This window comes from Pelobates fuscus, chromosome 1, assembly GCF_036172605.1.
Source record: "Pelobates fuscus isolate aPelFus1 chromosome 1, aPelFus1.pri, whole genome shotgun sequence".
Classification (NCBI taxonomy): Eukaryota; Metazoa; Chordata; class Amphibia; order Anura; family Pelobatidae; genus Pelobates; species Pelobates fuscus.
In genome coordinates this window covers 252,510,933-252,536,001 of record NC_086317.1, presented here as the reverse complement: position 1 = coordinate 252,536,001, position 25,069 = coordinate 252,510,933, and the positions used below count along the sequence as shown (strand labels likewise).

At 39.8% G+C, this 25,069-nt stretch overlaps 1 protein-coding gene across 1 annotated transcript in view; it reads right to left on the bottom strand.

Moving 5' to 3' along the window:
- Window positions 1-1,037: 1,037 nt before the first annotated feature.
- The window catches only part of LOC134612132 (blood group Rh(D) polypeptide-like), an 88,362-nt gene continuing 64,330 nt past the window's right edge, over window positions 1,038-25,069 (bottom strand). Inside the window, exons 9-10 of the mRNA XM_063456510.1 lie at window positions 19,548-19,621; window positions 1,038-1,577 (exon numbers count right to left, since the gene is read on the bottom strand). Coding sequence (XP_063312580.1) covers window positions 1,551-1,577; window positions 19,548-19,621 — 101 coding nt within the window. The 3' untranslated portion in view covers window positions 1,038-1,550. The remainder of the gene's footprint in view (window positions 1,578-19,547; window positions 19,622-25,069) is intronic.

The following is a 25,069-nucleotide window of genomic DNA, read 5'->3' as shown; positions in this document are numbered from 1 at the left end:
GGTATATAATATTTTTGGTAAAACAAGTAATAAAATCTTTAATAGTATATTCCTCTGTTGTATATTTCTTCTTAAATTTACTAATCCCTTTTACAGTGTTATTTCTGCTACATTTACACCCTACACATTTTCCACATGAGTAAAAACCTTTTTTGTTCACACTTAAAAACGTATCGGGCACTTCCTTTCTTGGATGGTTAAAGGTCAAAATCTGCTTTAAACTAGGTGCACCTCTAAAAGTGATAAAAGGTTTATCTGGAATGATTGTCGATAATTCTCTATCCTAAAAGGTGCCAGTGTCTGTTAATAATAGATTTAACTCTTAAAATCCTGATTAAAATCTAAAACTAAAGGTACTTTATCAAATTTCTCTTGTCCTTTATTAAAATTACTTTGTCTAAAAACCAATTGATTTTGATCCAGGTCTTTTATTTCATCAAATGCCCTATTTAGTATGTCAGTAGGATATTGTTTTTGGGAAAATGTATCTATCACTACTTTTGCTTGCTCTTCAAAAACATTCTGTTCAGTGCAGTTCCTTCTTATTCTTTGTAATTGGAATATTATTGAGCCAGGGGGTGTAGTGCCCGCTGTTGTATAGCACATAACTATTGGCATCTACTTTTTTTTTTAATTGTTTTTAAAATACCGGCTTCTTCATAGATTTCCAAGTTTAAAAAATGAATATTCTGGCTACTAAAAGAACTGCTAAAATGTAAGCCCCACTCATTAAGATTTATACTTGCTAAAAAGAGCTCTAAATCCAATTGTGTACCCTTCCATATAAAAAATATATCATCGATATATCTGTGGTAGGAGACCAGGTTCGTCATGTTACATTGCTGCCAGCCACCCCATGTTTGTCTTATTAAGAGTTTATAAGTATGTAGGGGTAGCACCCCTTCCTGTCTCAGAGACATTTGCCTTTTAGCTGATTTTACAGCCCTATTTAGGGTTAATAAGTATGTAGGGGTTTATAAAACACCCCTTCATGTCTCATTAGAAATGTCTGATACCAGGAAAGTTTACTGTATGTGTAGAAGCCCTATACAGGGTTAAATGCACATAACTATACTTCTTAGCTATGGTCAGAATTTAAAATGAAGGGATTGTAGATACTGTATCCTGTGCTTCAACTGCTAATGATGTTGCAAGTGCAACTGGTACTCTATTGAAGATGTGCTCTTATGAATACAGTACCATTACAATATTGCTATAATGATGCTTTATATAATGTAATATTCAATTACGGGAGGGTGAAATCACGGTATTTATATCCATAAGATAGACATTTTTTAACATCACCTGATTAATATACTACAAAACACAAGGATTTCTCAGCAAGTTTATATTTACTTTATATGCATATTATTCAAAGAATAAGAAATTAAGCGTAACATTAAGCAGCCCAATATACTTCACCACTATGTTGAAAAATGTAAATATAATAATTTTTTATTTTTATTAAATCTAAGCTTATGTGTTACACAATGAGCCAAGTAATCCGCTTGTACACTTTCCTGGATGTGATCTTCGCCTCGCACACTTATTTAGAAACCAGATGCCAAATGTGGAAACTATGGACAACAAAAAGAGAGCAATAAAATAATTATAAATCATAAATCAATTAATCTTTCTACATATGTTTTAAACTAGCCATAAACAAAGTTTGCTAAATAAATTATTATTATTATTATTATTATTATTATTTATCATTATTATTATCTTCTCTGTGGGTTTTGAGCAATGTTTTATTCAGGCATGTTGTCAGAGTAATTACAAGATTGCTTCCTGTGATGTCACTACTTACCCAAATATGTCAGACTAGTTATAATTTTGGGTCTGAGTTTTTCCCCCTGGTATTTTGGGTTGTATGTTAGATGTATGTAAAAATTAGATGTATGTAAAAAATAAATAATGTTTCTAAATTAGCTACAAACCTGGTTTGTTGCTGCTTGCAAGAGATTTAACAAAATATAAATTCATATTTTTACTGATCTATGGTAAATCAGCAACCCGAAAAAAGACTGAATACACCATGTGAATTAGTCCAAACTGTCTTCTTATGCCTTGATGGGAGTAATTTGCAGCTAATGCCTTCTATTGTGAAACAAATATGTCATGCGCCTAGTTTCTCCAAGAATATACATTTGTAACTGTTTTTAATTTAGTGTCTGTTAAATTTGTCCCAGCATACCACATTTTGCAAATGTTATTACAATTGTATTCCCCTCCTTGTATTATATTATACTACTAAAAGTTATTTGGAGTAATGGAAATACAACATATTTAATAAAGAAATTGAAGAAAAACAATATTGATGTTTTTTTAAGGCATCCTAATTTTAGCTGCATTATTTGTGTAGACAAAAACACAAGAAAACTCACTCATATCCCAGAGAGCAAAAGATGAAGAGTCCTTAATTAAATAAAAGGAACACTATAGTCACCTAAACAACTTTAGTTTAATGAGGCAGTTTTAGTGTATAGATCATGCCTCTCAGGTTTCACTGCCATTTAGGAGTTAAATCACTTTGTTTCTGTTTATGCAGCCCTTGTCACACCTTCCCTGACTCTGATTGACACAGCCTGTATGAAAAAAAACAACTGGTTTCACTTTCAATAAGATGTAAGTTACCTTAAACAATTGTATCTTTCTCTGTAAATTGAATTTTAATCACATACAGGAGGGTCTTGCAAGCTATTAACATAGCAGGGGATAATAAAAATCTAAATTAAATACAACTTGCAATAAAGTAAGGATAAACTTAAGATGACTCTTTACAGGAAGTGTTTAGGAAGGATGTGCAAGTCACATGCAGCGAGGTGTAACTAGGGTGGTATAAACAAGGTGATTTAACTCCTAAATGGCAGAGAATTGAGCAGCGAGACTGCAGGGACATGATCTATACACCAAAACGGCTTCATTAAGCTAAAGTTGTTTTGTTTTGGTGACTAAAGTGTCCCTTTAACATGAAATTAAATTAATTAATTAGTCGACATGGGAAAAATAAAATAGTTCTAAGCTTTAGATGGATAACCGTGACTTGCTTGGAGTAAAGAAAACTTCATATGTATTAAGTTTGTATAACAAATCCCTTAAGGACACCGCTTCAAAATCTTGTTACCCTTAAGGACACAAGCAATTTTTGCATTTTTTTGCTGTTTGTGTTCAACCGCAATTTGCATCTCTCTCACTTATTGCACCAACACATATTATATAACGTGTTTTAGAGGACATCAAGGACTTTAATTTGATGTCACATATATAAATTCTCATTAATTATAAAAATGAATGGGGGGAATGAATGAATGAATAGAATGAATAAAAAACGTTATTTTCCCACACTTTGGGCAATAATAACTGCATAACATGTCCAGCTTTGGAAAAGTAATAAATTAAATTGTCTCTTGATTTGTACAGTACATAATATGTATAGGATTGCAGCTTTTTTGAAAGTTACAGGTCACAAAATACAAGGACTAAAATAAAAATTCAATTTGAAACCATTTTAGAAGTTGGTATGTTTGTCTTGTAAGTTTAGTAGTCTTCACAAAAAAACAAAATTGCCAGACAAAAGTATATATTTATATAAAGTAGATATCACAGGCTATTTACCTAAGGTTAGTTTGACACTTTTTACATAGCCATTTCATCGCTAATCTCTGCTAAATATTGGAGTTAATTTTTTTTTTTTTCTATTTTGGCATATACACATATAGCAAGGTTTTTTTTATGTGTATTTCGCAAAGCTGGTGTGTGTAAGAGGAGAAGACTATACAAGAAAACTGGCAATTAGGGAGATGCAGTGGATATTTAAACTTGGGGCATTAAAGCCCAATGGTTTAAATATCGATTTTGAACTTACACATTTTCTGGAGTAGATCCACATAAGATACAAAAATCGGGACACTTTAAGATATTCAATTCAATATTTATATTTTTTACCTCCCCCCAAAAAATGTTAAAGAAGAAAAGGAAAAATATTTTTGAATAGAAATGCACCTTGAATAGAAATGCACTTATAGGTCTGTGACCTATAAGTGATAGAATTGAATGTACATCACTTTTCCAAGAAAGGGCATAGAGAAAAAAATCTTGTGATTTAAAAAAATGTGCAGTAACTATTTTTATGAAACATAGTATCCTTTTTAGAAAATGTATTTTTACATTAAGGGAATTACCATCTTGGAAAGTATACCCAATTAAAATTAGAAATAATATTTTAAGGGGGCGGGGCCTGACTGTCAAGATGGCCAGACGTGTTTCAGCTCAGCTCCTGCAAAACAGGGCTGAATATCATTTATTCCAACCCTATAATGCTCCAAAAACGACTTGGCCCAAGCAACAGCCTAACACTGAGCAGAACGGGAACATAAACATGTGTGCAGCCAGCCGTTTTAACTCAGTTTTCAACCGTCTGGTCGCGAGGCCTAACAAAACTGACGACCCACGGGCCGGGGGAGGCGGACGATCTCCTGACCCGGGACGCTCAACGACAACCGACGACCTAGCTGCCCCGTCACCCCCCCCTCTGGACCGGTGGGGGTTATCCCGGTCCCCACTGGGGAAGGACACCCCCCGGCAACCATGGGATCTCCCATACCCGGGGACCGCATGGCGAACACAAGATGGCTGCCGAGCCACAGCCTCTACGAACCACAGTAGAAGCAGACGTTCAGGCCTCGCGGGAAGACTTCGAAGCCCGGTTCGAGCGCATATGCCACGCGTTCTGGCACCGCATCAAAAGCCGAAACTCACATGAGTCGCAGACCAAGAGAGCGGACACGCCGGACCGTGAGACGGAAACGTGCACTGAGCAGGGGGCACAACCGGCGGCTCAGCCAATAAGCCGTACCGGCACGCGGAAATCTCCTCCACACATAAAGCGCCCACAGAATCGCGATCCAGCCAAACGGAAACCGAGGGTCTAGGGACAAGCGGCAAGGGACTCACTTGAGACCTGGGCTCCGGAGGAGGGGAAGCCCTGGTGCAACTCACCTACCACGGGCCACATGGAGGGAGCTTGGATTAACACACAGCCCCCCCGGAGGCAGAACACCGCTATCCCACTGAACATGCAGCCTGCCAATCTCCGATGGCCCTCACGCGGAATAGGATGAAGGGACAACATGTAATGTACACCAGTTCTCTTGCAGAGACATCTAAACTGTTATCTAAGAGTCCCCATGGTGCGATCAGTACCCAGTGGTCATAAAGCGGACTTAACATTAACTACAGCTTGCTACTGTTTCTACCTAATGCATGATTACTCACATCATTATAACAAGACAGGTTACTAGTCCACCTATCCTGTTCAGCCCAATGTTCAAGGATGTAAACCTGCTATCATATAGTTAACACTCATGATCGTTGGTAATGTTTCACTCACCCATACACTCTCTCAGGTCTTAAGCGTAGACCTTTAGATTAGCTTACATTTGAAAAGTATAAGATTGTGCCTAGACAAAATGCCTGTGTCTCCAAAGATTGAGCTAGCTTGTTTATTATATGCTAGCACCTCTATTGTTACCCCTGTATTCTCTCTAGTCCTGAGCACAGACCTTATGATTCAGCCTGTTTATTCAAACGATAAAAATGTGCAGTTTGTAACTCGCCATAACACTGTATTAACGTGTGATATTGCAATAAGCTTGTCAATGCTGTTGTGGCAGCACAAGCCTGAATGTTATGCCATGCACTAAGAAAATAAAGAATTAAAAAAAAAAAAAAAATTAGAAATAATATTTTAAATGGTATAGTTTTATAAGCACCATAGGAATGTTTTTTTAAATGTTTTTTTATATATGTACTTATAAGCTTTATATGTAAGATAGTTATCCATAAAATCCTGTATACAAAGAATTGATAAGATAAAAAAAGATAAAACTTTGATTTTATGCATGTGAAAGGGTTAATGATCATGTACCCATAAGATCTAAAGCAGACATTTTGAAGAAAAAAAAAACATGTATAAATGAAACTGATAAGATGTAAAGGAAATGACATCAGGATTACACACAAGTGAAGGGGTTAACAAAGCAGATAGGAAGAACCTGCAGGATATTTGTAATCAAGTTCAAGGGAATTTAGACGAGATCGGCATTCAGTATCCACAGACTTTGAGAAAGCCCACCCAGGGCGAAACTAGTAAGTCACGTGGTGCCGATTTTTACGATGCGGACGGTGTACCTACACAAAAACTGTAACTACCCCAAGAACAGTGAGCTGGATAAATACAGTGACATTTACTGTTTGAGCTATATATCTTTTATATGTTTTTATATTTGATTTATTTTTAAAACGGAAATAAAGCTGAGTAATCCTTGAAAGATCTCCGGAGTAATTAATCTCTATATTGTGGGTTATATAAACTATACTATATATATATAAAGTGGATACACAAGTCATTATAACCAAAGTGTTACAAAATAAGATAAAAGCTTAACCCCTGGAGTGCTGGAAAAAGAAAAAAAGTGGTTATCTTTTGAGATTTGGACTGCTCATTTCTGGGATTCATTTATAGGACTCTCTGTGCTGGAAGTTGTTTATATTTAATGAAAAAGTATTTTTGTGTGAGCACATATTCTGTGTAAATTACATCTATAAGGTTAATAGGTTATAATTATAACTTCTTATTTTTCTGTACTTTCCAATTGGAGAGCTTTCAAAAAAGATTGTGCGCTAACATTGAAAATCCTGTGGTGTGTGTGTGTGACACACAGGAAGTTCGAGGATAGCAGCACATATTATAATTGTTACAGTGCTGTAAAAGAGAGATGACAAGTTCAGGTCTTTAAATGTGAATTTTCATAGATGGTTTTGATGGCTTCATGTTCCATTTTGGAGCACTTCAGCGACATATTCCAACTACACCATAAAGGCAAACCATTTCTTAAAGAAGACATCCCAAGGTATTTCAAAATGCATATTTTGAACCTTGGCATGGGATAATTTTTCTGCTAGCTTGTGCCATGTGTGCGTTGAAGGGGCACATTTGAGACAAAGCCATTCCAGGTTTTTTTTTTTTCCAAACTTTGAATTTTTATGCTGTGTCTATGTCCCATTTTGGAGTATTTTACCAGGCTACATATTTCAACTACCCCATAAAGGCATACAATTTCTTAAATAAGACACCCTAGGGTATTTCAAAAGGCATATTTTGAACCTCAGTGTGGGATCATTTTTCCGCTAGCCTGTACCAAGTGTAGTGCTAATAAGCATTTTTTTTTTTTTTTTGACACACAATGAGTTTGTCCTGTATATTTTGAAAACCGTATGTGTGCTATGGCAGGATAATACTTGATATGTTGCTCAGCTATGTCATCTGAGTACAGCAATGACCCCATATGTACCTTTACCAGGTATATGACAACGTTGAAGAGGTACATTTAAGACAGCCATTTAAGTTTGAGTTTTGACGCTGGGTCCATGCCCCACTTTGAATTTTTTTAAGCAGGTTATTTTTTCCAAGTAACACACAAAGACATACCATTTCTTAAAGAAGACACCCCAGGGTGTTTCAGAAGGCATATTTTGAACCTTAGCGTGATATCATATTTTCGCTAGCCTTTACCAAGTGTAGAGGTAATATTTTTTTTCCCTTTTTAAACTTTTCTTTACTTTTAAAAGATTTCTTTAAATGTAAAACTTTTTTTTTTTACTGTTAACCCCTAACTAGCCTAACAGTAAATCCTCCAATTTCCCCACTAACTTCTACCCACCCTAGCTAAATAAATACATATTTTACAAATATTTAAGTAATTAAATTTAACCCCGAGGGCTAAAAAAATAAGTTAGCTGGGGTTAAAAAAAAAAAATCAGATCACAGTGAAATACTTTGACCTGTATTTTGATTACTGCAGACAGTGATCAAAGGCCATGGAATGGGTTAAATTTTTTTGGAAAAAGGTGAGGGGGGAGTGGAGATTTACAACTAACTTTTTTTTTTTTTCTTGCAGAGAGCAGCAGATCACCACCAATCTGTCTCTCTGCTCTTCACAGCTCACACTGACCTGCAGGGAAACAGATTGGGTTTCACTGCAGCACGTGTGATCGCTCTAACTCCCGTTCAGAGTGATCACATAAGCTGTGAAAGTAAAACTGCTTGCTCTAGAGTGCCTCAGACACAGAGGCACACTACAGGAACATTAACCCCACGATTGCAACGATAGTGGCAATCTGGGGTTAATTTTAGTATTGGACAGAATTTTATTCCGTCCTTAAGGGGAGGACTGCAATCAGGGCCGGACTGGGAAAAAAATTTGGCCCGGGCATTTTCCCCCCCTCCCTTCTTACCTTTTAGCCTGGGAGGGGGGGACCGGCACGCTGGTGAGTGGGAGGGGGATTCAGGCACTCTGCCATCCATCCCTGGTGGTCCAGCGGTGAGTGAACTCTAGCCCATGGCAACGCTCCGGATCTCGTGAGAGGAACCCGGCGGAGCTGCAAGATAGAGCTCCGCCGGGTTCCTCTGCTGGCAGGCGGCCGCCTTTGACAGCATGTGGGCCGGTGAGGGAGATCTTTGATCTCCCCACCGGCCCTCCATGGAATACAGCGGGGCCGGCGCTAGGATCTCCCTGCCGGCCTCGGCCCACGGCCACCGCAGCCCACCGGGCATTTGCCCGGTGTGCCCGATGGCCAGTCCGGGCCTGACTGCAATGATGGAAAATGTCCGTCCAGCGTCCTTAATGTGATTACAAGGAAAATCACAAGAAATATAAAGAAGTACCTTTCAAGTCTTAACATGAAAGATGGAGGAGCATCGCCTAAACCAGGGGTGCCCAATACATCAATCATGATCTACCAGTCGATCGCAAATGCGATGGTGGTAGATTTTGGCCGGCTCTTTTACTTAAACATGGGGTGAGTGCCGGGCAGCTGTCTGCTTTTTTTTATGGATACTACTGTAAGAGAGGGGAGCAGGGGTTTTGTAGACGTGGAGAGTTTTTTTTTTTTTTAAATGTATTTTATTAGATTAATTCAATATGATATATGCAGTAGTCAAAATAAGGATTTTATTAAGACATGCAGGCTCCTATTATGCTGCACTCTTTCTTTATTTCCCTCAGCAGCAAAGAAATATAACATTAAAAAAATCAAACAACATATATATATAACATGATACATCAGAGGTTAATCCCAGTAACCAGAACAGCCAATTTGCATCCAGTCCTTAGTATAATAGGCGGTAACCATTAGATCACTTCCTCTTTCTTTGCTGCTCCCTTAGTTAAGTACACTGCTCCCATAGTTTCTTAACTGTGGGATAGTTATATACTACTGTTTATACATTATCGTTGTGATTTTTTATCATTTTATCTAATTATTATTATTTAATTGTTGTTTTCATTATTTGCATTTTAATTTTATCATGTTTTATATTTATTCAGTATTGTTAATTTTAATTGTGTAATTTGTTTTGTTTTCTATGCTTTTATCTTTGCCCCTGGTTCCTTTAAGTAAAACCTTTTGGGGACTGAGGGGTTCTCCTCTAATTACTGTGTTTTATATTTTAAAGGGACACTATAGTCACCTGAACAACTTTAGCTTAATGAAGCAGTTTTGGTGTATAGAACATGCCCCTGTAGCCTCACTGCTCAATCATCTGCCATTTAGGAGTTAAATCACCTTGTTTATACCACCCTAGTCACACCTCCCTGCATGTGACTTGCACAGCCTTCCATAAACACTTCCTGTAAAGAGAGCCCTATTTAGGCTTTCTTTATTGCAAGTTCTGTTTAATTACGATTTTCTTATCCCCTGCTATGTTAATAGCTTGCTAGACCCTGCAAGAGCCTCCTGTATGTGATTAAAGTTCAATTTAGAGATTGAGATACAATTATTTAAGGTAAATTACATCTGTTTGAAAGTGAAACCAGTTTTTTTTTCATGCAGGCTCTGTCAATCATAGCCAGGGGAGGTGTGGCTAGGGCTGCATAAACAGAAACAAAGTGATTTAACTCCTAAATGACAGTGAATTGAGCAGTGAAATTGCAGGGGAATGATCTATACACTAAAACTGCTTTATTTATTTATTAAGTAATTTAGGTGACTATAGTGTTCCTTTAAGACACCCACATTCAGCGGAGTGGTGCCTTCCTGAACATGTGCCAAGATACATCGACTCTAGAGTTTGTAAGCTCTTGGACAAGGCCACACAGAACAAGTTACAGGCAGAATGCCCTTCGCCCTACTGTCCCTGATGATGCGTGTAGAACGCCAATTGTAGATCCAATTCCGATGTTCAGTTTTTGGGGAAAACTGGATGGAAACCCAGAATGGGTTTGGATTTCTCATTTACCCACTGTCAGGATATGGTCCTGGACCTTTTAGACCCTGCTGCCAAAATTTTTGATGCGGTCGAAGACGACTGGGATTTGGATTGAGACACCATCCATGGCTGGATCCAACAGATTATCTGCCTGGTTGGCAATGTAAATACTGAGCGCCGCAAGTCCATCTTGCTCAAAATTGTGCCTAAGTTGGTCAATTTAGCTCTTAAGGAGCCAGGTGCCCAGGCCAAAGGGTTACTTTTCGGTGACTGTTGTTAAAGAGTTGGGGTCATTTATACACACGTTTATGGCTTTAGATAAATTCATTTCTTGATTGAGAAAGCCCACTGCACGTGGGCGATACGTGTCTCGGATTTAAAGCCATATCTGAACATTTGATCTAGACATTTTTGATCGATTTTTATTATTTTCTATTTTATTTCATTTTCTATTTAAAGTTCAATAAATTTACACAGTCCAATTGGCTTCATCTATTACTTGCTGCTAAAGAAGGGAAGATGCCACCTTTCGAGGTACCTAGGTTTACAACCCAGAGCCAGGTCTTATTGGCACTAAAGAAGGTGAGCAAAACCATCAGCACTTTATGTTTTATATGTTAATTGGAACGTAATACACAAGAGATTTTCTCCTCTTATCTTGTTTTCTGAGGATACCAACCCTGGGAAAAAGGGTACAGTTTCACCAACGACACTAATGCTGATGTGATTTGAGCCTGTCCTCTAGAGGCTTGCACTTACAAATAGGTTCTATTTTTATTACAATCTTTTTTGTGGATTTACACTATATTGTTTTATTCTGTCTCTTTTGTATGTATTTATTGTACATCCCAGCTATACACCCTATTTAGGGTAAGTGTATACTTTTATTTACTATATAGTGCTCCACTCAATTAGTATAGATTTGGGTATAATACTCACATCTTACTGATTTATTTTGTTCACTACTACATATAGTGGGAGCAAGCGAAACCCACTAGAGTGTGTAGCTGCTTTTTCTACCCATCACTATAATATTTGTAAGCGTACTATACACAGTAATTACCTTTCTGTTAGAAATACCAGAGAATTTAATTTGCAAGCTCTATATCTGACCCTGTAAATTTCCAAAACTTAATAAAGCCTGTACCTGGGAAGTATTGTTGTACTCATGAGAGATCACTGAACACAAAAATCCTCAAAAAAAAAATCACTAAACACAATATGAGTGTTTTAGAGCAGTAAAATGTAGTACTAATGACTCAGTGGGAACTAAAAAAGACTGGACATACCCCACTATGAATATCCTGGGCTGTCTATTGTTGCAAATGGTATGTCATGATGGCGGTGATTTCATTCCTGCGCTGCCATATGGTCTCAAAGGCAACATAGACCCAGCAAACAAATCTGGCAAATTTCAATGTGTAATATCTGAAATGGGCAAGTGTCACACCAAGGGTGCATAATTCATTGTTGCACAATAGAATATTGCCATTTAATGTTATTTGTATAGTGCATATATTAATTGGCCACTTGGTTGCAAGGTCAGATGACAGAAGGGATAATGTAAATGGTATAGGAATGTGAAGGGGGCAGATGGTTTGCAACATGGATTGATTAATGATTAATCAAAGGATCTGCAGGGTGTGAGATTCTACACTTGAGATGCCTGGATGTCTATACAATGTAAACTAGCTCGCTTGAGCCATATGGCCTGTACCTCCTAATTGAGTAGATTTCTTTAACATGTTAATGATCATTAGCTTTCAAGAAAAAAAAAGAAAAACAAGCCTTGTGTTCCAGTATCAAATCCAATAGAAACATTAATACTTACCCACAGATTAATAATTAAGCCTCATTTTTATTATATTTAGAATGGGACAAGCACAATCTTCTAATCAAGCCCAAACTTGATTTGCGTAAATTAACAATAGGGGAAGGGACGTGATGTCTGCTATATTGGGACACAAGTAAGCAGTGTCACATATCTATAGAATGGAAAAAATGGTAATATTCATATATGCAATTATTATATCTGTGGCAAGGACATAAGAGGAGATAGAACCAAATGTTTGCATTTGGATTGATGTTGGTCTGGAACACAAGTATGTGGTCACTTATGGTTAGTATAGGTACACCTTATCTCCACCTTTGGGTGAGGCTTGGTAATCCACAGTGTATATATCTAAGGATACTGAAGTGTGTTGTACTTGCTTGGGGGCCACCATCTACCTTACCAGAGAGCCCCTGGGCAGAAGTTTTGCTTTGAAAACCTGAGTGATTAGGACTTCTGTTATTTTATCCCTTTTGTTTTTATCTGTTGGTGTAACTAATGTGATTGTCGTCTATATGTATGCACTGTGACTATATTTTGCTCATGATAAATATCCCTTTATTAAGTTCTGCCTTTGTCTGGTAAAGAATCATGTTACCTGAAGAGACTAATTAGTATTTTGCAATTGCTTAGATATTGTGCTAAGTTGTATTTGGTGGGTTTTTATTATTAAGTTACCTGGGGGACCAAGGCACTCCATTTATAAATAGTCTTGGTGGCAGAAGTGTTAAAATAGTAATATTTATATTGTTATGGTTAAGTGTGGGTGGTGTTAAGGGGGTTTTTTATCATTATTTCCAATCTAGTGCAGAGAAATAGTGAACTTTTACCCTTTCACCACCACAACTACGTCACGCACACTCTTGGAGTAGGGTGCCTTCATGACAGCAAGCTCTTTATTTGACCCTGTAACTTTCCAAAACACCATAAAACCTGTACACAGGGACATCGTTGTGCTTGTGGGACATCACAGCATACACATAAATACTAAGAGTATTATGACATTCACAGTTAAAATGCCATGAATAACTACATTTCTTTAGATTGTATTCATATTAAATAGTTTCATGTATAAATATTTGATGTGAAATTAAAACCATGTTTGTTCTGAAAAAAATTATATATAATAAGTGTGGGTACACTTAATATGAAAGAGATAAATGGTTGAACAGACATATACCTCAAACTTGTACAATTGCCTTTGTCCTTAAGGGGTTACAATGCTTTTTTTTTGCTTTTTCAATTACTCATTAGTACATTTGCATTGTATGCTTGATACTTAATTTCCACTAGAGGGCAATATAGTGTTATTAAAAACATGTTACAATAACTTTCCAGGTTTCCGAATTCTGTTAAGGTGGTATTTCAGCATGGGTTATATATATATATAATATATATATATTAATATTTGTTTAAAAATAACAATGGAAAACACGGACATAATTGGGCATAGACACATGTACAATTTATTCTTTTGGGAACTGCCATACATGCTCCTTACTATTCTGCACGCCTGCTCATCATTTTCCTTAAGAAACATAGAGTATGTAAATGCATATATGTACTATATAAAAGATTGTTATAAAATAATGTGTGAATTAGCCTATTGTATGATTACATAAATGTAGTTTGTGGATGAATCCAGTGAGCCAGTTAATCATATATCAATATCTGTGGTGACAAATCACAACCTGTTAAACCTTAAAGTGCAAATATGTGCAAAAAATGCTATGTGCAAGAATTGAGGATAAAATCAATTCAATTTCCCTTCGGCAATAAATCCACCCTGAAGATTTCCACTTATCTTCAACCATAGATACAAAGCAAAAATAGTAGGGGTGATTCTGCTAGTGAAAATAGGAAAGGCACATCATAGTGTGTAACTGTATGTAAAACTATATAAAAATAGTTTAATTGGCCACTCACACTTTAGATGCCAACTTCAAGCCTTCAGATACAGAGAAATATGACAGATACATCATATAGAGGGGGGTACCCGGAAACCATGAAGAGTGAAAGCAGTTTGAGGAATTTTAACCAATTGAAGGGCTCATTAGACAATCTAGGGAGTTTAACCCCTTAACACCACAGCCAAATGTACAAGTTGTGATCAAAACAAAATGTAAACAAAACCTGGCATTTTGCGCTATATGTCTGTCCAACCGTAATTCACCTCTTTCATATTAAATGCACCCACACTTATTATATATCATTTTATTCAGAGGAAACAGGGCTTTAATTTAACATCAAATATTTAGGTAGGGAACATAATTTAATATGAATAAAATATAAACAAATGTGAGAAAATAAGAATTATTTACATTTTCTTAGTTCTACGTGACATTTTAACTGTGAATGTCAAAATACTGTTTGCTTTTACTGCAATAAAATACACATATTTGTACCCCCTATGTACAGGTTTTATGGTGTTTTGGTAAGCTACAGGGTCAAATATAGCGTGTAACATTTTTCAGTTTTTTCACATTGAAATTCGCCAGATTGGTTACGTTACCTCTGAGACCATATGGTAGCCCAGGAATAAGAATTACCCCCATGATGGCATACCATTTGCAAAAGTAGACAACCCAAGGTATTGCAAATGGGGTATGTCAGTTTTTTTTAGTAGCCACTTGGTCACAAACACTGGCCAAATTTAGCGTTAGTATTTGAAAATGCAAAAAACAAATTTGAACACCAATTTTGGCCAGTGTTTGTGACTAAATGGCTACTAAAAAAAGACTGAACATACTCCATTTGCAATACCCTGGGTTGTCTACTATTACAAATGGTATGCCATCATGGGGGTAATTTTCATTCCTGGGCTACGGTACAACAAAAACCAAAGGAAACATAACCAACCTGGCGAATTTTAATGTGAAAAAACTGAAACGCAAGCCTTCTATTTGACTCTGTAACTTTCGAAAACACCATAAAACCTGTACATGAGGGGTACTGTTATACTCGGGAGACTTTGCTGAACACAAATATTAGTGTTTCAAAACAGTAAAACGTATCACAACAATTATATCGTCAGTAAAAGTGCCATTTGTGTGCGAAAAATGCAAAAAAATGTCACTGTCACTGATGATATCGTCGTTGTAATACATTTTACTGTTTTGAAATACTAATTTTTGTGTTCAGCGAAGTATTCCGAGTAAAACAGTACCTCTCATGTACAGGTTTTATGGTGTCTTGGAAAGTTACAGGGTTAAATATAGTGCTAGCAAATTAAATTCCCTGAACTTTCGGCCTGGGTTGTCAGGCAGGTCCTGTAAATTGTAATTAATAAGATTACCTAATTATGTAAAATTATTAAATACATATATATGTAGAATTATTATAAATATATATATATATATATATATATATATATACACGTGTATATATGTATAATTTTTTTTATAATTTGTATTTATAGGTATATATATATATATATATAGTGATTTATACGTATATACTTATGTATATAGATATATATATATATTATTTCATTCTACATGTATTTTGATATCAATATATTAATTTTAAAATACAGTTAGAACGAAATTACACATGTATATATATTTTGTATTTATTTTTTTAATTTTATTTTTTAACGTATTTACATATTTATTTATTTTTTATTATATATAAATATATATATAATGAAAATGATATATATTTAATCAATATCATTGTACGTGTATTTTGATATTAATATATATATATATATAATATATAATTATGTATAAATATTAAAATACACTTAGACAGTGTATGTATATTTATGTGTATGTGTGTATATGTGTATAAATATACTTATAATAAATATATATATGATCTAAGTATATATTTATTTTTACACTGTTTTAACTTATTTTATTTCATTTTCAGACAGCAGGGGGAGTACCTGTCATTACAGGCACTCCCCCTGCTGGCATTGCAATGCACGGCTATGCCGCCCATGTGATCGCGAGGTCCTCGCAAGGACCTCGCGATCACATGACCCAGGAGGGCCGAAGAGGACGGAGGGGGACTCCCTGGGCTCCCAGCAGGGCCGGTGCAAGGATTTTTGCCGCCCTAGGCAAAAAAATTTTGCCGCCCCCCCATATGTCCAGCCCACCATGTGACATCACAATGCCCCGCCCATATGCTCTGCCATATGGGCCAACGCCAGTCTTCACAAAGTGTCTTATCTGAAAAGACAGTGTGTTTACATTAGAAAGCCTACAGGCACAGGCTATAGACACCAGAACCACTACATTATGCTGTAGTGCTTCTGGTGACTATAGTATCCATTTAATGTGAGGTAAATTAGAGATTAGTGCCACTAATAATATATTGGATTGCCTACTTACCACCAGATGAGGACAAGAGGCTGATGATGGGCTCAGTCTGGCTCCACAGGTCTGGTGTAGAAGAGGCTCTCTAGAGACTGTTTTTAACAGTGCTCACAACAATTAACGAACAGGAAGCAGCTCCATTTTTTAGGGCCCCTTACACAGCTCAATGTCTGGGCCCCCAGGGGGCATACGCCTACAATGCCCACCCATAAATCCACCTACATGGCCCATCCGTGAGTTGGGGATGTTTTATGTGTGCAATTTGTGTAAGGGATGTAGTGTGTTTATAGGGGATGTAGTGTGTTTTTGCTTGTAAGGAATGCATTGTATGTTTCTGGGTGTGTGTGTGTGTGTGTGTGTGTGTAAGGGGTGCAAGGTTTGTTTCTGTGTATGTAATTGAATGCAGTGTGTGTCTGTAAGGGGTGCATTAATTATGTAAGAGAACGTAAGGGATGAATTGTGTGTTTCGGGTGTGTCTGTGTGTGAGTAGGAATGCATTGTTTGTTTCTGTGTGTGTGGGGGGGATGCATTGTGTATGTGTGTAGTGTAAAAGAGAGGGTTTGTGGGGTAGGATAGGGTCCTTATCCCCCCCTCCCTCCTATAGTGCTCCTTATCCCCCCCTCCCATAGTGCTCCTTATCCCCCCCCCCCTCCCATAGTGCTCCTTATCCCCCTCCTCCCATAGTGCTCCTTATCCCCCCCCTCCCATAGTGGTCCTTATCCCAACCATCCCTCCCCTAGTGGTCCTTATACCCCCCCATCCCTCCCCTAGTGGTCCTTATACCCCCCCTCCCCTAGTGGTCCTTATACCCCCCCCTAGTGGTCCTTATACCCCCCCTCCCCTAGTGGTCCTTATACCCCCCCTCCCCTAGTGGTCCTTATACCCCCCTCCCTTAGTGGTCCTTATACCCCCCTCCCTTAGTGGTCCTTATATACCCCCCTCCCTTAGTGGTCCTTATACCCCCCCTCCCTTAGTGGTCCTTATACCCCCCCTCCCTTAGTGGTCCTTATACCCCCCCTCCCTTAGTGGTCCTTATACCCCCCCCCTTAGTGGTCCTTATACCCTCCCCCCTCCCTTAGTGGTCCTTATACCCTCCCCCCCTCCCTTAGTGGTCCTTATACCCTCCCCCCCTCCCTTAGTGGTCCTTATACCCTCCCCCCCTCCCTTAGTGGTCCTTATACCCCCTCCCTCCCTTAGTGGTCCTTATACCCTCCCCCAGTGGTCCTTATACCCCCCTCCCCTAGTGGTCCTTATACCCCCCTCCCTTAGTGGTCCTTATACCCCCCCCCTCCCTTAGTGGTCCTTATACCCCCCCCCTCCCTTAGTGGTCCTTATACCCCCCCTCCCTTAGTGGTCCTTATACCCCCCCTCCCTTAGTGGTCCTTATACCCTCCCCCCCTCCCTTAGTGGTCCTTATACCCCCCCTCCCTTAGTGGTCCTTATACCCCCCCTCCCTTAGTGGTCCTTATACCCCCCCCCCTTAGTGGTCCTTATACCCCCCCCCTTAGTGGTCCTTATACCCTCCCCCCCTCCCTTAGTGGTCCTTATACCCCCCCCCTCCCTTAGTGGTCCTTATACCCCCCCCCCCTCCCTTAGTGGTCCTTATACCCTCCCCCCTCCCTTAGTGGTCCTTATACCCTCCCCCCCTCCCTTAGTGGTCCTTAAACCCTCCCCCCCTCCCTTAGTGGTCCTTATACCCCCCCCCCTCCCTTAGTGGTCCTTATACCCCCCCTCCCTTAGTGGTCCTTATACCCCCCCCCCTCCCTTAGTGGTCCTTATACCCTCCCCCCTCCCTTAGTGGTCTTTATACCCTCCCCCCCTCCCTTAGTGGTCCTTAAACCCTCCCCCCCCCCCTTAGTGGTCCTTACCCTCCCCTCCTGCCCATGTAGCGTGGCCGGGCGGCGCGGAACGCGGGACAGGAACCATTGTTTCCTGTACCGGCCGCCGGCGGAATGACAGGAAATGCTCACTGAGTGAGCACTTCCTGTCATTCCGCCGGCGGCCGGGTACAGGAAACAAAGGTTCCTGTCCCCGTTTCGCGCTGCCCGGCCACGCTACATGGAGACCGGCAGGAGGGAGCTCTCTGCGCTTCCCTCCTGCCGGTCACTCAAACCCGGCCGCCCTCACACAGCAGTGCTGCGCCGCCTGGGGCTTGCTAAAGCGCTCAGGCGGCGCAGCATAAGGAGGCGCACCGGGGACAGGGATCCGGCGCCCCCTAGTAAGTTGCGCCCTAGGCGGCTGCCTAGGTCGCCTTACAGGTGGCGCCGGCCCTGGCTCCCAGCTAAGTCCCCATACCGCAATCGCCGGCGTGGGATCGCCAGCGACTGGGTAAGTACATAAGATCGCAGGGCGTTCTATGCCGCCTTGCGGCGTTTAGAGCCATCAAAATAGGAATGGCATAAAACCCCATGCGGTCTTAAGGGGTTAAAAGGGAGAGGGGAGGGAAGGTTTGTTGTTGTGTTTTTTTTTAATTCTGTTGGTGATTTGCACAAGAGCAGTCAATGTCCTTGAGGAAGTCCCTGGAGGGACGAAACGCTGTAGGACTGGAGAACTGACAACAGATTCATGCTTTTGACTGCCACAGCTGCTGTTTTAAAATTACATGTAAGCGAATACAATTGTTATGCACTTTATTTAAAACTTGCACTACAATTTTTGCACTCTCTCTTTCTTTCAAATGGTTCTTAAGCTGTTAATGTTCTGAAGCAAGAGAGTGATCTCTTTAAGGAGTATCTGAAGACTTAAAGTTGGCATCAAAAGTGCAAGTTGCCAATTTAACTATTTTTATATAGTTCTACATACAGCTAATAATCATGTAGTTTGTGAATGTATGTGTAGTGTTGTATGATATATTTACTAAAAAAAAAGACCCCCTTTATATACACTATGAGATAGTTATTTACTTCCCCCAAACTCCACTTACTTACAGTAACATTCACTCCCATCACTTAGTCACATTTTAGTACCCATGTCAAATCTGGTTCATTAAAATGGTGTGTGCATGTAGTACATATTGTACAAACCATGGTAGAAGTTTTAACGTCAATGCACAAGCAGTCTCTAGCAGGAGACAAAACTAATTACCTGTGATCTAAAATTGTATACAGGAACAAGTGTTACTTACCTCCCAAAACGGTTGATCATGGAAGAAATTTCGTTCCCTGGGTGGCCTGAATAATTTACATTTCAAAAGAAAACCTATGTGCAAGGAAATATATAAAAACATGAATAACAAATTAATTTCACATTAAAATTTAAGGTGACATATTTCTTTGTTAGTTTTTTACAAAAATATCCGCTGTTATGTTTCTTAAAGGACAGCTGTCAATTTAACACTATTTTTTATTATAATCGTTTAACAACTTTTGATAGGAAAAAGATTTTTTGAAATGAAGTATATGTAAACATAAAATTAGAAAACTTCATCCCTAACTTTAGTATATGATTGCAACATTGGATCACAGTGTTTGAGGGCTGACAGTTAGTCTCTATGGTCTTCCATGGTTCTGTGCAGGGAGTGAAGCAGGGAAGAGACCATGGAGACTGTCTGATCCAAAGTGCTTGTATATGACTGAAGGATCCTGCCATATACCAAAGGTAGAGATATATTTTACTAATATTTTCTTTACATATACTTAAGTTAAAAAAAAAAAAATCTATTTACTGTCAAAACTTGATGAGATTTTATTATATAGAAAAAAATAGTTTTGATGTGGCAGCTGTCTTTTAAAACATACTGTTTACTTAGGTGCATCTGTAATGCTTTGATAATTACTTGCAAAACAAACTGATATCTAAATCTATATTCCTAGTTTAAAACCGTTGTGAATAATTATCTTCGATTATTAAAGTTTGGGGGATGGTTTATCCAAACTTATTAAAAGGATACTATAGGCACCAAAACAACTTTAGCTTAATTAAGCAGTTTTGAGGTATAGATCATGCTCCTGCATTCTAACTGCTCAATTCTCAGCCATTTAGGAGGTAAATAACTTTGCTTATGCAGCCTTAGTCATACTTACCATGGCTCTAATCTATACATCAAAAGCACTTCAATAACCTCTTAGTGACCACACCGTTTTTCAATTTTCTTACCGTTAAGGACCAGGGCTGTTTTTACATTTCTGCAGTGTTTGTGTTTAGCTGTAAATTCCCTTTTTCTCATTTACTGTACCCACCCATATTATTTACGGTTTTCCTTGCTATTAAATTGTCTTTCTAAAGATACCATTATCATCATCAGATCATATAATTTACTATAAAAAAAGAGAAAATATGATGAAAAAGAAAAACACACTTTTTCAAACTTTGACCCCAAAATCTGTTAAGCATATACAACCGCCAGAAAACACCCATGCTAAATAGTTTCTAAATTTTGTCCTGAGTTTAGAAATACACAATGTTAACATGTTCTTAGCTTTTTTTGTTGTTGTTGTTGTTGCAAGTTATAGGGCAAAAAATACAAGTAGCACTTTGCTACTTCCAAACCATGTTTTTTTTCAAAATTAATGAAGTTACATTGTAACACTGATATCTGTCAGGAATCCCTGAATAACCCTTCACATGTATATATTTTTTAAAAGAAGACAACCTAAGGTATTAATCTTGGGGTATTTTTACTCTTTTAATGCAACCATTTTACCACCAATATATGCCAAATAAAAAAAATAATTGGTGATTTTTTTGACACACACAGCAATTTAAGAATACGTGTACTGAGAACGTTAAGGGTTACTGCCAAAGAACACCCCAATATGTGTTCAGCAACATCTGAGTACAGTGATACCACCCATGTATAGGTGTGTTGGGTTTTCTGGGGGCTAAAATACTTTATTTTGAGGGTGCGCATTCCAGTTTTCCAACTTGGAATTTTCACAGCTGGTCATCATGCACCCATGTCCTATTTAAAGCCGGTCAATGTAATTTACCCCCAACAAACCATATATTTTGAAAAAGTAGACACCCTAGGATATTTCAAATGGTGGTTGTAGCGGATGGCATTGGACTGTCCTCAAGGGCTATGTTAAAAATGCAATTCGTGTGTTTATTTTCCTGTATAAATGACATTGTATGTAGCATTCGTATGTTTGTTTGTTAGTTTTCATCCGTATTCCATACGAATGAAAACTACCGAACCAGTAGACCACCCCAGAGAGAAGTGTGTGCCTTATTAGGCTTTCACACTTCTCTAACCGCAGGTTAATTGGTCCAATCGGTACTCTTTAGATGTATCTGGGTGGCCGCTGTTCGGCATACGAACACGTGGCGGCGGCCATCTTATGCACGAAACCTCAGGTGTTTGGACGTTGAGTGTCTGGAACTCAAATCGGACACTTAATTACCCGAACACCGCTGAGACCTCCAGGGCTCCGTAACTCCTGAACGGAGGGGCCAACCAGCCCCTCATTCGGTGAATCCAACGTACCGAACAAGGGGATTCATACGAACACCGTTTTAATAGTGGATGGCATGGATTTATGTGTGTTTTATCTCCCGAATGGAGACCGACCGCAGGGCCAAAACACATGGAACCCTTTTCGGCTACCACCTCATGTGCGGTCGGTCAAATTGTCTCTTCCACATAACTCCCGAACCCGTGGTCCGATCTGGGTGAATTTTGAATATGTTAGTCACCAAGATCAGGGCTATCAGGGGGTGCCACTTAGATAATTGTACCTCACAGTTTTAGGGTACATCCAGAAACCGGGTAAAACTGTGTAATGTATAAGTGGATTATGTGTCACACTGAGGGGAGGAGATGTATGGGAGGTAACTATTGTACCATTGGATACTTTACCAATTACTGTAAATCCCTCCCTTGCATGGGAGAAGCCTGTATAAGGAATCTGTGTGATTAAAAGTTCAGTTCTGCTCCTGATGCTGTGTGTCGTCCAGTCATGGGGATTGATGTTGGGATATTGTTGGATTATTTTGCCTGCTGGAATTATTGCCTTATGGATTTCTAATACTTGTTCCTGAGCCTTACTGGGATCTTAAGTGGAGATAACCTGTGTAATAGCAGCTCTCCGCTACAGTGGTATTTTTTCAAGTTTTTTATTCTTTCTTTTTGTGGTGCAAATATTTAACACACACTCTTGTAATGCCCCTACAGCAGAAACAAGTAGGAGAAGATACAGAATTGAACAAGTACAAGGCATATAGGATTACTGCGCACATTTTTAAAGTTAAGTAGCATAATCACAGACTTGTCAAGCATGTCTGAAGTACACGGAAAAGCAAATTAAGTAAGTAATCAACATGAGCTACCCAGACATGTTAAGGGTTATGAGAAATTAGATTGTAGAACATGCTTATAAAACAGCAGTATACAAAAAGTATAGTTAAAAATAAAATAATCTACACAATGTAGATTAAACTAAACAGTTGGTTTTGAGTTATGCAGGCTATATGTACTGTGGTTGAGCAGTATGATGTGCTTCATGGATCACCAATGGATATAAAGGATAATAAGTGGCTTTTAATGAGTATAACATTTCCTACGATATGGTGAAGCACACATGAGTGAGGATTTTCCACTGGGACTGGATAATCAAGCAAAGGTAAGTGGGCGTTATCAGCATTTTGGGGATGTGAGGAGAGAAAAGGGACAGTAAGACAGGAGACATCAGAATCAGGGTCAGTAGGCGTTGTAAAGGAGCTCCCTCTACCCCTGGCTGGGTACCTCCGCCAAGGGCCGCTTCCTAACTGAAACAGGGGACAAACGTAGCACTTCTGCCCACAGTCGCCTCGGCTTGACTGGGGCCCTGGAACCGCTCTCTCCTGGAGCCAAATGGGGAACTCGGTCTAGCAAACCCCAGGCACTGGTTGACACTCAGTCCTGCAAGCTCTAGTCCTGGAACCGCTCCCTTCTGGAGCTGAATGGGGAATTCGCTCTAGACACCCCCAGGCACTGAACGACACTCAGTCCTGGGAGCTCTAGTCCTGGAGCCGCTCCCTCCTGGAGCCGAAGGGGGAATTCGCTCTAGACACCCCCAGGCACTGGACGACAATCAGTCCTGGGAGCTCTAGCCTGGGAGATAATTGAGAACACACTTCTCTCTGTCACGCATCCGCATATAAAAATGTGATTAATGACATGTACTGTCCTGACAGGAAAAGTTGTGCCGAGCAGCAATCAAATGCAAATGGAAACCTGGTAACTGCATTTCGGGTCAGAGGCCAATCAGATCAGATCCAGAGGAGGGGTATTTAGGCCCAGTTCCTACTCATCCTGCTCAGTGCCCTGTCGTGGTTTCCCTAGTGGTAGCCCGAGAGCGCGTTCCTGGTTCAAGTTTCTTCTGGTGTTTGACTTTAGCTTTGATTTTGACTTCCCTGTATTCTGGTATCGCTAATTTCTGGCTTTCCCTTATCGTTGTGTCTCTTTCTGTATCCCCAGACCTCGGCAAATATCCTGACTACTCTTTGGTACATTAAGTCCGGCCATTCTAAGGCCCGGTAATACTTTACCTATTAGTCATCTGTGTGACACAATTTTACGTGCTGGATCAACTAGTAATCCTGACACTCTCACTGTAACTCTGTCTGCCGCTTGGGAGGGGGACCAACTGTACCCACTCCTGACATCTCCATCTGTGGTTGGAGATCTGGGCAGGCTGCCGGTGGAGAGACCGAGGTCCCATCTTTACCTGCCAACTGGGGGGTCTTCACAGGACCATTCTATGAGGTCCCCTGTTTCTGGAACTGGTATTAAAACAGGGGTTACAGCAGCCAGGTCTCCCCACCTGGAGTGTAGCAGGTCTGGGTCAGACGCTCAGCTTTCCTGCTCGGCAGGCACAGAGACCACGGTCCCATCTGCACCATTCAGACCAGGTGCCTTGTCTCCTGATGACGGGCTCAGCTGCTGGGGAAGAGGGACGAAACTCAACTCTCCCGGTGTTGCACAGTTCATAAACCCCATCATTTCAGAGACAGGTGACATTACCCAGTGGAACAGGCAAACATAATTCTGTTCTAGTTCCCCCTCCCGGCTGGCCAGAATAGACAGGTCTGTCTGTATGGCAGCGATCTCAGTAAGATCCCAGTTGTCTGCCTGCTCAGCTCGGATGGACCAGAAGCGGGCACTGTCTGATTCTCCAATCCCCAGATAGTGTACTCCATACTGCGAAGCACATCCTGTAGTCGTTGCTGGAGTCTGGCGTCGAAGCCGGACTGGTAGTACTTGCCTTCCATACTTCTGAAGTGGTGCTGGTTTTCCCAAGGCTAGGAAGCCATCACACCGCTGCCAACCAATGTAACGGAGCTCCCTCCGCCAAGGACCACTTCCTAGCTGGGCACTCAGTCCTGGGAGCTCTAGTCCTGGAACCGCTCCCTCCTGGAGCCGAAGGGGGAATTCGCTCTAGACACCCCCAGGCACTGGACGACACTCAGTCCTGGGAGCTCTAGTCCTTACAAGGTCTTTCCCTGTTGAATCCTCCACACTGGAACAGTGATTAAAGAATAGCCCTTTCTCCTCCCAGTAACCAGACGACACATAGTTCTGGGAGTACAAGCTGGGATTCCTTTATTGGCAGCCACAACTGGTCTTATATGCAGGTCCCCATGCAAGGGGCACTCTCCCCTGGACCTGAGAGTAAACTACAGTAAAAACATACACACAATTACATTGGCTCTCTGGTCCAGGACACT